Raw genomic sequence first — 14,781 nt, 5'->3', positions numbered from 1 at the left:
TGCTCACCAGGTTTTACATTAATGTAATGTGTATTCTTAAAAAAACAAAAACAAAAAACAGCTGAGCATTGGACTATTAACTATTTTATTGGGTCATAAACCATTAAGATGGGTTTAAATTTTGCATTTACGATGTATTGCTTATTATGTGTTGATTTGGCTATTCATGCTTTGGTAAAAGTCTGTTACAAGGATTTTTCAGCTACAGTGCAAAATTAACATTTATAGTGTTTTATGCTGTAATGCTGTCCAATCAACTTGTATATTTCAGTTCCCTTTTATTGACATCATCTTCTCCAATTCGAAAGCATTTCCTAGCAAAGTTCAAAAGCCTTTATTGTAACATTGGCAACATTTCCTTCCATCATAAACCTGTTCATCATAAAAGACAAACAATGTTACCATTTAATGTGCAAATTTTTTATCCACAGTGCTCTACATTATGAGCATCATGTAAACATACAATCTAGAGAGGTTGTACTTGTACTTTTGTAAATGACTGTATACAGTGTTTTACTGATCATGTAACATTTAGACTGCTTTTACAAATGCATTAGTCCCCTGTATAATTCTCAGTAGCAAGCTTTTAATCACTTAATTTTCTTCTTGCAAAATAACTTTCAACATAATAAAAGGAATGCAACATTTTCTACAGAAACTGATCTGGTACAACTCTGGCACAATGGGTTTCTAATGTAACAATGCAAGTCAACAATAAAAGTGCTATGTAGTAGACAGCAAATTATTTTTGCCTATAAATCATAACATCAAGAAAAAAATCCTAATGTCTTTTTTAAATTAATATTATCATTCGATGATTTGTTTCAGTTGTTCAAAAATTGTGCTGCAGTTAGGGAAATGATTTCCACGTTAACAATTGTATGCATAATGCCTGGATTTTAGTCAACAGGCATACTGCAATGATCATGTATTGCATTCCTTAACAGTTCTTTTGAACTTTATATCACTTTGATATTGTTTTTTTCCATTTAAGGTCTACAAGCAAAAGGTTCACCCAGCCAGCTGGGTATGAAACATGTTTAGGACAGAGTGCACAGCAGGGTTTCCTCAGGTTAATAGCAGCCATCTCTCCAACTTCCATCACGCAGAGCGCTCAGAGCAGATACACTCTTCGGAGGTGTCAGTAAACTGCATGAAAGAGGCTTGTGTGATTAATGATAAAATGTATTTAATCTGAGTGTCAAATATAAAAACATAAAAAATAAATATATATGTAAAGTAATTTTAAACATTTTTATTTATTTTTTTTATGTAGCGCTGACCAATTTGAGAGTGGACTTGGACTTTATACTGACACCTAATGGAGTGGATGCAACATCGCAAACATTTTCGGTCTGCCATGAAAATGACCAAGGGGGATTATTTGGATAAAGGGAGTTGTGGAAATTTAAACAGATTTTTTAAATGTGCTATTCATTTCTATATTTAAAAAAAAAATTAAACACAGGGTTCAGGTTTTTAAACTTGCTTCTGTGAATATGAAATTTGCCAAGTTAAAGATTAACAATAAATAGCCCATTCTTTGGATTTAATAAGTACAAAAAAAACAGCAATGAAAAATCCAAACTGTGAAGTAGTAAATTTGAATAAGTAGAGAGGAGAGAGAATTGTGAATGATTACCTGCGTACTGGTTGGGCAATTTTACTGCGTGAGGCCCCACTTGTCCCAACAAAGGAAGCCGGTCGAGGTAGAGCACTACGACTCATGGAGGAGGGGGTGCTGGGTTTACTGGGCAGAGGGATGCTACTGCTGGGAATACAGTTTAGACTAACAGAAGAAGGCATTGTGGTGGCACTCTGTATTGTAGGGCTCACATAAGCTGTGGCTTTCAGAGTTGGCCGTGTTGTCACAGAGAAGCTGCCCACACTTTGAACTCGCTGTTGTAGCTGACCAGGAGAAGGAACTGCAATTGAAAAGAGAGTAATAAGCTTTGATCTGGGACATTAATGAGGGCCATGACAAACTGTAACATATACGGCAATATGCAACAACCAACATGATCACACAGGAAATTGACATGTTGTTAACGAATGTTCATGTTCCCTTAAATCGAACCCATTCTGCTGAATTATAGACAACCGTCAATCCCCATTATACGTTTTTGCATCAGTCGAAGTGTAAAAATGTTCCTTTAGCGCTACTGATAGTGTAACACACGAGCAACCTCTGAGACACGGGTTCTGGTCCCATGGGAACCAGGAAGTAACTGTGTTCACATAAACAATGGTGAGCACGAGTCGAAGGTTGAATTTTCAATCTAAAATTTCATTTTTACTCCACTGATGGTTAGGTTTAGGTTTGGGGTTTGGGTTAGGTTGTATGGTTAGTAAAATATGCATTCCTGTTGACTGCATAACATGATTTACAAATAAAAATACAATTTGCTTTTGGCACCACCCTGTGGACATTTCACCCATTAACTGGAGCTCACACATGCCTATATGTTCAACAACACTTCCAGCTTCTGCCACTGGGGGCAGTGGTTTGGATTTCAGTAAGCACAGACTGATTTCATGAGCAGAACTTTCGACATACGGTCGCCGAATTCACAGTGAGATCAGTCTGTAACAACAAAATTTTCATCATGTTTAATGTAATGTTTTGATGATGCTAGACTTACTTGCAGACTGTATCTTGGTGAGACCACTGTGGGAATCAAAACTCTGACTGTTTCGCAGTAAGGACAATGATGAGGATGATGTGGCAATGTGACCAGTCGGAGCAGAAAAATTAGGCACATTAAGTACGCTGGGAATGCTGGGAGCTCGAATTAGGTTTGGCATGCTCCTTCGAAGCTTATCTGAAAAAAAGAAAAGACATCAGTTGTTAAAACCTGCAATCTAAAATAGTAATATTAGGTGGTGTATATAGGAAAAGTATTTATAAAATACACCCCAATATTGTGATAATGTAATAAAACGTATAATTATTATTGCCTTGCCAAATAGCAAGCCATTACTGCCACAGAAATTGACACTAAACATTAATTGTGATATTTCTGTGGTGTTTAAGCAGTGTTGCCAGATACTGTATCTTTGTTTTACTATATAATAATAACATCAATAACTGTGCAGGGAGTAACTATCATAAAATAGTGACGCTATTCTAGCTATAAAAAGCACATAAAGGCAGCATAAAAGTAATCCATAAGACTCAAGTGGTAAAATCCATGTCTTCAGAAGAGATATGATAGGTGTGGGTGAGAAACAGATCAATATTGAGTCAATAAAGTCCTTTTTTTTACTATAAATTCTCCTCCCTGCCCAGTAGGTGGCAATATGCACAAAGAAAGTAAATAGCCAAAAACAAAAGAAGAAGAATGTGAAAGTGAAAGTGGAGATTTATAGTAAAAAAAAAGGACTTAAATATTGATCTGTTTCTCACCCACACCTATCATATCACTTCTGAAGATTTGAATTTAACCAGTGGAGTCGTGCGGATTACTTTTATGCTGCCTTTCTGTGCTTCAAAGTTTTGGCCACCATTTACTTGCATTGTAAGGACCTAAAGAGCTGAGATATTCTTCTAAAAATCTTTGTTTGCATTCAGCAGAAGAAAGAAAGTCATACACATCTGGGATGGCATGAGGGTGAGTAAATGATGAGAGAATTTTCATTTTTCTGTGAACTATCCCTTTAAAGATAACAATCAAATATGCTTGCATGTCCATTCTCACTCTTTCCCTTTTCTCTCATAGGAAGCATTGGGATGTCTGATTAATTTCTTTTGAATAGTTCATTTAAAAGAACCAGTTCAAAAAACGATCCACTGATTCATTGATGTCCTTCTTTGGAGTTTCAATCACTTTCAGTAAATTCTCTGTCTCTCTCTCTCTCTCTCTCTCTCTCTCTCTCTCTCTCACACACGATTCTATATTGCAGACGGCTCCCACAACATTACCAATGAAGCATTTACTGTAAAATCAGATAAATTGGCTGCAAGGATTTTCTACCACTTATGAGATTTTAATAGCTTGGTTATTAAGTAACTAAATACATATTTAGATGCCAATAAATCAAATAAACATTTGACATCATAAGAATAATGGATATTACTGTATGTATAAAATATGATATAATATATGATAAGGACAGGACAGGGAAAGCAATGGAAGGGTTAAATAATTAATTTGGCATAAAAACAGAATTCTGTCTTGTTGAATGATCAGTGTTATCAGTATGTTTTCAGTCTACAAATACAGCCTAGGTTGTCTGACCTGTGTTGGCTCTGTAACTCTGGGGTTCTGCTGTGCTGTGGTTGGGGATATGGAGCTGCTGATAGGACAGGCTGTTAAGGTACTGAGGGGTGGATGGGCTGAGCCGACAGTCTTTTGCGCTGGAGAGGTTCTGTGAGTGGGACACGCTGCGCTGCATGGAAGCTGTGCGGAAGAGTCGTGGCTGTGGAGCCGACAGCTGATCATACTCTTCCTCTTCCTCCAGCTCCGCCTCACTTCTTATGCCTCTGCGCACACCTGTGTGTACCGAAAAACTGGCACTACGGCGCGTGGCTGTGGCTGCTGTGGTTGCATACTCCTGCCGTAGACCTAAACACACACATACATACAGTATATGTCAATGTGTTTCCATGAGTTTCCATCAATTTGAGTCCAAAAAACAGTTTTAGCTCCAAGAAGCACTTTTAGTACTCCAATGTAGCAAAATCTAATCTAAATCAGTGTTGCAGGTCTGTTCTGATCAGGTCACTAACAGCAGGGAGAAAACAAAGCTAAATGCTACTAACAAAATACTAATATTCCAATGATGTTTGAAATATTAAAACCATATAACCGTGCTTAGTTATTGATATTCATGTGCTTATCAACTTTTAAAACTTTGTATATCTTTTGTAGCTGATGTGAAAGAATGTACATCCAATCAATGTCTTTGGTATTTTGCCGCAAATTAATCTGTCACTTGGTAATAAAGCTAATATTAATACAATATTTGGCCAAGTGTGTTAGGCATGTATATCACACTTCTACTATGTTATGTTACTAATAATGCTTATTGTTGGGCCTATGCAGTTCATGGTAATATATGTTTGATTTTAAGGGCAATGTCCATTGCACAGTTTGGATTGTGAAGCAAAACCAGTTGGGAACCACTGGTGTTGATGGTCTCAAAAAACACAGCACTCTGTGATTCTGCTGTCCACATTTACAACATGCAAAGTTAATACTGTGAAACTAAAATACACTATTGTGTAATTGCACTGAAGTAGACATACTCTCCTCCTGCAGTCGGGCCATGACCTCCACATCAGTCATGTCCTGAAGCTTATAGCTCATAGAGATAGAGTCGTCCTCCAGTTCAGAGATGCTCAGCTCACTGTCAATGGAGGACTGAGGACTGACAGGCTGCGGCCGATGACTATTACCTGAAAAAGAGAAATGGAAAGTTCAATCTGAACATACACATACACAATAAACAATACTCTTGTAACTTATGCACTCTAAACAATATGTATAGTCAGTAAACAATATACACTGTAACAATAATAAATACATGCTTGAATAGATGAGTAAACATGTATCACACAATTTTTCAGACAGCACATGAAGTGGCATGTGTGGCTTGTGGCGCATTTTGGGAGATGGTAGTGAGGCTTACTGTGTTGTGCCGTGTGATAGAGGAATGTGGGAGATCTCTCTGTGAGGCTTGAGCAGTTCCTCCCTGTGAGAGACTGATGCTGGTTTGGTGAAGATGGATCTGAGTCAGAAGAGAGATGATACATCACTCACAATGAGGAAAGTATTAAGAGGAGAGTAAAAAGGTCTATGCAGCCACTTTGATTGATGTCTCGAGCTCTGTTTTAAAAACCTAGTGAGCTGCTTCTCTGCCTACTGCTTATATACCAATCAAGGCTGCATACTTACTGAAATCGAAACCTCATAAATGACCAATTAGGAACGCTATACATACGCTGCAACTTTGCCACCACACAATTAGTGCTCCTTATGAAAAGCATATGGGATTCTAGGCAATTGATTTCAATAGAATCAATAGTTTGATGTTAGCTTGTTTTGCTAAAAAATTCAAATACAAATTTGGCCAAAACATGGTATCATTGGATAATTTGATTAGCATGATTTTGCTGCCTACGGAGGAAGAACATGTTTTGGGACATCTATTATGCTGGTAATACCAGTTGCCATTAACACTGACAAAGCATCTAATGCACTTAAAGCTATCTGATTCATCCAACCAGGACCATATGTTGACCTTCTGTGACAGAGTATCACAATCAAAAGCTATGGCTCGTAGAACATATGCTGCAATGGTCTTTTCCAGACTCCATGAGGTCATCAACTAATCAATAATGTCTCAAATTTCACAAAGTTTGAAAAAAAGCTGATTGAAGGAAATGATACCTGATGCCTGAAAAAAAAAAACAACAATCAATCTGCTTTCTCAGCTATCCTTGTACTATGTTACGTTCTTTTGACTCCCTTGGCATATTTCAACAAAAAACGACAGTTCTAGATTATATACTTATAATACACAGTTATGAACAATGTAGCTTATTAACCTGCCCAGAACAACACAACTACACTAACTATTCACAATGGACAAGTGGTGAGTTTCTTTTTAACTTACTGTAAGTCTAACAGAGTATAAAGTGCAGCATTAAAAAGAGGCTGCTTGACAATATATTTTTGCTGGTTTCACGCACGCTCGACTTCCGCCCACGCCATCTTCGCCCGCGGAATTTTGCCGTGAAAAGCTATGTGTGACTGGATTTAGTCTGACTGAGGCAAATGTGTTACCTGTTTGCTCAGTTAGTGCAGGTTTAGTAAAGGGTTTAGAACAGCTGCTTAAAGAAGAGACTCCTTCTACAGGGCAGTAAGGAATGCTTGAAGACACACAGCCTGAGAGGACCCCTCTCCATCTTTTGGCTAATGGGAAAAGGGAAGTGCAATTAACATAAACATAAAAAAAACATCATGCACACACCAACATTAATACAATACTAGTATGGTTAGTGGATATATTCCAAAATATATTTTTAAACAGGGCTAATGTGAATAAATGCATAAACTGAAGCACCATTTGGGTCTTCAAGTTTTTAAAGATGAGGCTGAATTCCTAAAACCTCAATTTAATAGAATATTCCGGCTTCAATACAAGTTAAGCTCAAACAACAGCACTTGTGGTATAGTATTGATAACCACAAAAATTAATTTAGACTTGCCCCTACTTTTATTTAAAAAAAAAGGAAAAAAACAAGGTTACAGTTAGAAACTTACAATAGAAGTGAATGGGGCCAATCTGTAAACGTTAAAATACTTACAATTTCAAAAGTATAGCCACAAGACGTAAACAATATGTGTGTTAATATGATTTTAGTGTTATAAAATCACTTATTAACCTTTTCTGTGTAAAGTTAAAGCCAATTTTACAACATACCATGACGATGTAATGTCAACAAACCCTAAAACAACTGTAAAAATGATTTCAACAACATTACAGCTCGAATAATACACAAGTTTTAACAAAAGAATGAATGTGTGCTTTTATAAAATTATAAACTTCACATTTCTGTCTTTAAACCCACCAAAAATTGACCCCATTCACTTCCATTGTAAGTGCCTCCCTGTAATGTCAATTTTGGTTATTGTTTTTTGTTTTTTTTTTTACAGAAAAGGACGGACGAGTCAAAATACATTTTTGTGGTTATCAACTTTATGCCACAAATGCTGTCGATTGAGCTTCACTTGTATTAAACCCAGAATATTCCTTTAAATCTACCCAAGGCCATGTTTAATACTAGAAGGTTTAAGATGATTTCATCTTAAACTCTTAAATGGACCCATATACTGTGCATAAACCCTTTACACAGTTAAAATTGTGAAAATGGGTTGAATTTGTGTTATTGGTAATCAAACAGAGCATGATACTTTTGCGAACCTCAACAATTAGCCTTTCCAAGAGTACACAAATCACACATTCACAACAGCCCAAAAAAACAAAGGTTTTCAGAGGCTGCCGGAACAAAGTGGCATTCATGTCCCCGTTTGCACAGAGCCAACCAAACTGAATCTGCCCTTTCAAAAGAACAGAGAGCTTGACACTCCACAACACACATCTCTATTTCCCCCCATATACATCACTTATGTAGGAGTAATCCGAAGGAATAATTAATACAAAACAATTCCCAATGTCCTGGACAAATACTTCTGCACTAGTCAAGAAGCTTTGCTGCTCATAGATAAGTGCAGATTCTACAGAGCGCTTTATATAGGAATTGTTTCTATGGTTACCATTCTCTCTGGCACAGAACTGAACATCTAAAGTGCAGAATACATGCAGCTATTTATTCACCCTGTACTGCCAACAAAACACTGCAATTCTAACTTTCAATTTATTCAAGGTCTTAATTTGTGCAATGATGTTGGCTCACAAGCTTATCTTAATGGTACAATTACACTCCACGTCCTTCAGGAAACCTTTCAAGAAAAGGATATTCCACCTAGAATCCATTCCAAAAACTTCAGACAGCCTTGTGAATGGATAGTGCACATTTTTTCAATATTTTTAGTGAGTTTGCAAATTTTTTGAGTGAATATTGTGAAGTGTAAAATCACTGTTCATTTAAAGTGTGTACTTTCTGTGCCACTAATGGCACCAATGGTGTAGTTGGGGCCATACGCACGTATATGCCATATGCTTACTTTGTTCCCAGGGCTGTTTGCATATAACGACTTCTAAGGATCAATATTTGTGTATACCCTCAGTATAACCACTTGTTTTGCTGCTTCAGAAGTCCATAATCTACTGTTGTGTTAGTTTCCCTTTAACTGTATTGGATGCTGTTTTGTGAAACTGGAGATTCTTTGTTGTAATTGGTGCATTATCACTTGAATTCTACCGTTCCCCGTCCCTGACAACCGTTGTCGCCACCATGATCGACTGAGGGAATTAATGACAGTGAGTGGAGGGAGAGAGTCACCCTCACGCTGAAGCAGTATCAGGTAAAATGAATTAACAAAATATTCCAAACGTCCTGTAAAATAAGGAATCGTCCCGTAATTAAGGGAAAAAATTGCGTTCCGTATGAAATCCATACGCGATGTTGTTTGTCCGGTATTTTAGCGTCACACACCCAAACTGCTGAGAATGTTTCACAAATCGAGAGAAATGGACCTGAAACACACACCTTTCGTGTGAGTTGTATGAGATATCGGATGTTGCTTTACACAGAGGCTACACTTGACAGAAACGGCTGGGGGAAATATCAATGACAGCGCACGTCTTCTGTCGTGTTTTCTGTCAGAAGCAAGATCATTTTTCAAAATCATATAGCATTCGAGCGCATGTTAATTGTTTCCCACCATTGGGATTTTAAAACCCCAGTAAATGCATCTACTCATGACATGCCATTACATTTTATTGCATATGTCAGAGCTCGTTCTGGAAGAGAGAGAGAGAGAGAGGTATGAAAAACTGCATTACTGCATTAATTCAAAATAAAAGTACAGTAGAACAGGTTTAATTAAAACACTTAATGTGATTTTCTTACATTTCTCTTATGATAAACACTATTTACTTTCGAAACAATGTGACTGATCCAATGAGAATTATTTTTTCATTTTAAGTTTAGTAGGAGACGTTCACACTGAACAGGTTTTTGCGTCCGTCCGAGCTGTTATTCAATGTAAAGCAGCGTCTCACGCAGGATCGCCTGTGGGTCATTCCTACAATTCTGTGTCATTTAAGTCCCCATTACAAGTTTGTGTGTTATTTTTATTGTTTAATTTCACCTGATTACATTTTGATAGGCTTGTTAAAAAGAATAAAGTCTTTTGATAATGTTACACACTTCTTTGGGCTTAAAAGTTAAATTTTAAATAACTGAAATCCATTTCTATTGCACTGTGTCACTTCCTCATGTCCCAAAAACTGCATGTCAAACATCTTTGACAAAAATAAATGCTAAATCATTGGATTTCTATTTCTTCCCCACATACAGTTAAGAGTTTAGTGTTACATTCTCTCACTAACATGTATTCATTTGTGATATATGTGTAATTTTAACACTGATAGTGGAGGTTTTTTGTGTGTCCCTTGATTTATTGCACACCCTGTTATGTCATGACACCATGACCTTTCATTGAAGATATATGTTAGGAAATTACATCACACACACTAGAGGTTTACATCAGCCATTCTGCAAAATAACTTCGAGTTATTTGAAGATTATAACTCTATTGTTTTATTTATGTTTTCCTTTATTTTGTGGTGCTAGTCATATGTGGTCAAGCATAGCATGTCCACCCTATTATGGGAAGATATATGGGAAAATAAAATAATTTTACAATTTCAATATACAGTATTTATGTTAACAGAAATAAAATCATAAATATTAGATTATAATAATTAAATATGTTTCCTAGATATCAATCACAGACCATGTAGTGGCTAATTTATCCACTGAATGTCCACCCTGTTATTGTCCACCCTGATGCTGTCCATTTAACTGGATGGACATCTGAATTTTTTTAGTAATTTAGCTTGACCAGTAGGACTAATACAATCTTTAATATGTCCCTGTAATGATGAAACATGAAGAAACTTGTAAAAGTATGTTTTATTTTTCAAAAGTTTCAAAGCCGGAATGTCAGCGAATTGTAGGAATGACCCATTTACGATATGTACAGAGTTGCAGTTCCACCGCTCTCTATATGCAGATTACGCAGTCTACAGTAACAGTAAAGTACAATCTAGAGTAACAGACAACCCCCCGCCACTGATTGGCACCAATGTTGTCCAACAAGTTTCAAACACTCCCCCCATCTGCCATGCTTGGACAAACAGTCCCATCCCAAACTCTCACCATTGGTTTAGCCAATTTTGTTATTTCCGACAAAAATAGATTGCAATTTTTTTTGGTGTTGCTGCTGGCACAAAAATGACACATTTTACCTTTAAATTCAGTAATTCTATGTATATTTTATTTGCTATTTTTAAATTATATAATAAATGTTGCCATTATATCAGTCATCAGCCACACTTCTCCCTATAAATAGGTACCTTGGTCCAGTTTGTAACACAATGAGCGTTTGGCTAATTCCACCTCTGGTCTGGGGTTGTCCAGCACATGTCTACACCACTGAAGAGGGCTAAAGAGAAGATGAGGAAACAGCTTGGCTTTTGGAGACACATACAACCTGGTGACATAAAACAGAAACTTGATTTAAAAAACCCAAAAAACAATCCTCTTTGTACTATTTCAAAGTTATTTTTGTATTCTTTTTTGGACGCCCCCTGTACTGTACCATTATATAAATGTATATATGCATGCTAGTTTAACTTATTGAGATTTGGAACAATGCTTAAATCATGAGAGCAGGTGAAATATCAGTTTACTTCACAAAATGACCACTGGCTGCTTTATTTCAATCAATGTAAAACCCAAAAAAGGCCCATTTTGCAAGAGGAAATGATAAATGATGGACACATTTTTTTTTCAGGATGTGAATGATGTTTAATTGAGTGGAAAATGTATGTGAAAGCCATTTTCAGTTATTATTCAAAGTCATTTCCTTCTCATCTCTGACAGTCTTGAAGATGGATAACAGACATAAGGTTTAAAGTGTCAGCAAATAAATGTCAGAGGTTATGTTCTTTTTGAAACCGTATTTCTTTCGTTCTCTGAATGCATAAGAATGTTGTATACAAGAGGTAAGTTAACTAATGTCCCATCACAAAGAGAGGATGGACAGATTTGGTTTTGCTTTTATTTCTTCCTGTAGTGCATAGAATACTTAAAACAAAATCTATGGAATAATCGAAACAGAACTGTAAAAGATGAGTGTACTTTGTGTGTCTTACAAGCAAAAGACAAATTGGCTCAAGAAAAAAATATGTGCATTTTTCACATGTATGGCATATTTTCACAAGATATAGCAGGCCAATCTGTTACACTAGATTTCAGACATGCACTAAACTAACAATGGACCTGGACAAATAGTCTACTTCCGATTCTGTTATTGTGACATTTCTAGAAACTGAACTGAATTTAAGTTTGCAACACTGAAAATAAATCCTTATTGGAATGAATCACACCACTGTAATGTTATGCTGGATAAATAAACAGCATCAGTACCAGTTATAATCTGAATCTCCATCGACGGGAAGAACAACATTCAGGTCAAGAATTTCAAGCTCATCCAGTACAGTACCATCATCCACATCAACATCATTTACTGACTGCGGATGGAAATATGGATAGTGCTCATCTGATGTGCATAGTCCAAAAGACGGAGAACACGGGAGGGTCGGTATTCGGGGTGAAACGCAATAATTCCCGGTGTAAAATGGACTGGCGTCTGGGCCAGCCGGACCTCCAAAACAGGCCGAAGATGGTGATGATAACAGACGGGCACTGGAGGTACAATTGTTCGTAGCGTTCGCTCTTGTCCTCAGCTGTTCGTTTTGCCTTTCCAATTTTCTTACGAGTTCTTTAAGCTTTTTCACCTCCAGCTCTGCGCTCATTATTTTACTGTTGCCATTTACGTCCGCCATCATTTGGGGGTTGAACAATAATCCGTCCATTGAAGAATAAAAGCATATAAACTGTAGTAAGATGGTGGCGGTGTTGTTTACCCTGTATGCCCACGCTTGCACTCCTTTCACTCGGGTTACATGCTTCATTCAGATGCTGATGTGCTGCTCATGCCAGTCTCTGTCTCCTCCCCCTCGGTTCAAAACACAACACGACCACTGCACACATTACGAGACAAGAACCAGTCACAATACAACAGCTCTTCGCCATTCCTTTATAATATTGAGATGGAGTGTCTAATACATCTGATGCATTTACATCACAAAGAAAATAAATCTATATTTGTATAATTCTGAACAAGAATATAATAATTCCATATCTTTCATGCCTGCAATGATGTATTTTTTTTTAGAGAGCTACACATCTGCCCATTACAAAAAAAGTAATTGTAATTTATTTACTGGGTGCATCACCTCTTTGTTAAGCAGTGCTGTTAGTTCTGAATATCAGCACAGCTGTGATTCGACTGCAGGCCAATAGCACAATTGGGAGAGTAATGTTGCTATCATACAACTGTTCAACAAAAGTAAATAATACCAAACAACTTACGTTTCCGACAAAATTGGCCAGTAAGTTCGTCTCCACCAGCGTAGTTCCAAAGAAGCCAAAGAATCACGCACAACTCGCTCTCTTCGATGCTCTCAGGGGCCGGTTTACGATTTCTGAGGCCCCAAGCAAACAACCAACCCGGGGCCCCATTTCAAAAATAGTTGTTTAAAAGATTACATAAAATGTATTTTTAAATTATAATTTAAAATTCATCCTATCAGATGTTGTAACCAAGTAGCCTTCATTCAAAATGTTTAATGAAATAAAAATCTAGTTAAAGTAATGCATGTTTTCTAGTTTTTCCACAATACAGTGATTAAAAAAGCAATATTTAACTACATATATTTTTACAAAACACTTTTCTTTTTTAGTGGGTGTGCAAAACTTACCCAGTGACATTTTGGAATTCAGTTATTTATTAATATTATAACCCAACAATTATTTACTGTTGTCCAGTTTGTCATTATTGTGTAATACAGTATTATTATTATTACTTTGAGGATTTTTCATAGACAGTAATAATATATTTCTGTCTTATTTACTTCAGTTTCACCTTCAGTTATATTCTGACATGGCAGTGTAATGTTCACCATGTTGCAAAAGGAAAAGTCCCAGTTCTCCCGATGGCCAGTCTGCCCCTAGCTTCTGCTCTAGTTTTAAACAAGTGGTCTTACGTTTTCAATACAAATCTGTGTTTTGAATTAATATTTTCGGTAAAAAATTGTTTTCATACACTTGCATTATTTTGGTGGAGAACAACTCTGTGTTTTTTTTTTTTTTTTTATCCCCTTTTCTCCCAATTTGGAATGCCCAATTCCCACTACTTATTAGGTCCTCGTGGTGGCGCGGTTACTCACCTCAATCCAGATGGCGGAGGACAAGTCTCAGTTGTCTCCGCTTCTGAGACAGTCAATCAGCACATCTTATCATGTGGCTCATTGTGCATGACACCGCGGAGACTCACAACATGTGGAGACTCATGCTACTCTCCGCGATCCACGCACAACTTACCACATGCCCCACTAATCGCGACCACGAGGAGGTTAGTAGGGGTGGTAGTCAGCGAAACTCTGTGTTTTTTATTGAATCAGTTGAATCAATGACTCAATGACTCACTCATAACACAAATGACTTTTGTTTGTGGTAACTGAACAAATCAAACAATTCTAAATGATCGATAAATCAAAATCCACATCACTGTTTGGAATTCCGCAAACACAGACAAGTGGACTGATACAAACAGTGAAGCTTTGCAGTACTGTTATTTACTAATTATCAGCACTCTTGGAACGCCTTGGCCAATGAAATTCAAAGACCGGAACTAACCATTGTCTATTCTATTCTATTCCATTCTATAAATCAAAAAAAGTTAATTTTACTGAATTCTTCATTTTCTGTCACTCAAAAGAAATTGTGTAATTGAGTGAACTTAATTTAAAAGAGTGGATTTAATGCACTGTAAAAAGATATTAGTAATCAGTAGGTTAACTGATTTTGGCAATGTCAGCTTTTGGATGGAGAAAATTGTCAAGCTTAACAACTTTACTAAACTTTACAAAAGTGCATCAAGTGAGTAGAACCAAGGGTTTCCCCCGGTGCACAGTGCACATACTCAGTGCCACACAGAACAAAGGGTTTGGAGGTGA

At 36.9% G+C, this 14,781-nt stretch overlaps 1 protein-coding gene across 2 annotated transcripts; it reads right to left on the bottom strand.

Annotated features, from left to right (window-relative positions):
- Nucleotides 1–86: 86 nt before the first annotated feature.
- LOC127447250 (SLAIN motif-containing protein 1-like) lies at nt 87–12,679 on the bottom strand. 2 transcript variants are annotated; one of them, XM_051709010.1, is made up of 9 exons: nt 12,128–12,679; nt 11,053–11,189; nt 6,789–6,917; nt 5,632–5,730; nt 5,249–5,398; nt 4,239–4,565; nt 2,643–2,822; nt 1,643–1,925; nt 87–1,149 (listed from the first exon to the last, which is right to left on the bottom strand). In XM_051709010.1, exons 1-9 carry the CDS (start codon nt 12,673–12,675, stop codon nt 1,074–1,076), a joined length of 1,929 nt encoding a protein of 642 aa, XP_051564970.1. In that variant the 5' UTR covers nt 12,676–12,679; the 3' UTR covers nt 87–1,073. The 2 variants fall into 2 exon arrangements, with proteins under 2 accessions (XP_051564970.1, XP_051564971.1); XM_051709011.1 differs by lacking the exon at nt 6,789–6,917.
- Nucleotides 12,680–14,781: the final 2,102 nt, after the last annotated feature.

This window comes from Myxocyprinus asiaticus, chromosome 10, assembly GCF_019703515.2.
Source record: "Myxocyprinus asiaticus isolate MX2 ecotype Aquarium Trade chromosome 10, UBuf_Myxa_2, whole genome shotgun sequence".
NCBI classification, from domain to species: Eukaryota; Metazoa; Chordata; class Actinopteri; order Cypriniformes; family Catostomidae; genus Myxocyprinus; species Myxocyprinus asiaticus.
Note: the sequence above shows the minus strand (reverse complement) of the source record. Positions and strands in the feature narration are given on the sequence as shown.

Excerpts from the sequence above, each read along its gene's own strand:
- LOC127447250 (XM_051709010.1), bottom strand. The coding sequence starts at position 12,675 with ATGAAGCATGTAACCCGAGTGAAAGGAGTGCAAGCGTGGGCATACAGG. Across the intron at positions 4,566-5,248 it reads GGCCCGACTGCAGGAGGAGA|GTCTACGGCAGGAGTATGCA; the intron begins GTATGTCTACTT and ends GTGTGTGTTTAG. Across the intron at positions 1,926-2,642 it reads CACCAAGATACAGTCTGCAA|TTCCTTCTCCTGGTCAGCTA; the intron begins GTAAGTCTAGCA and ends TTTCAATTGCAG.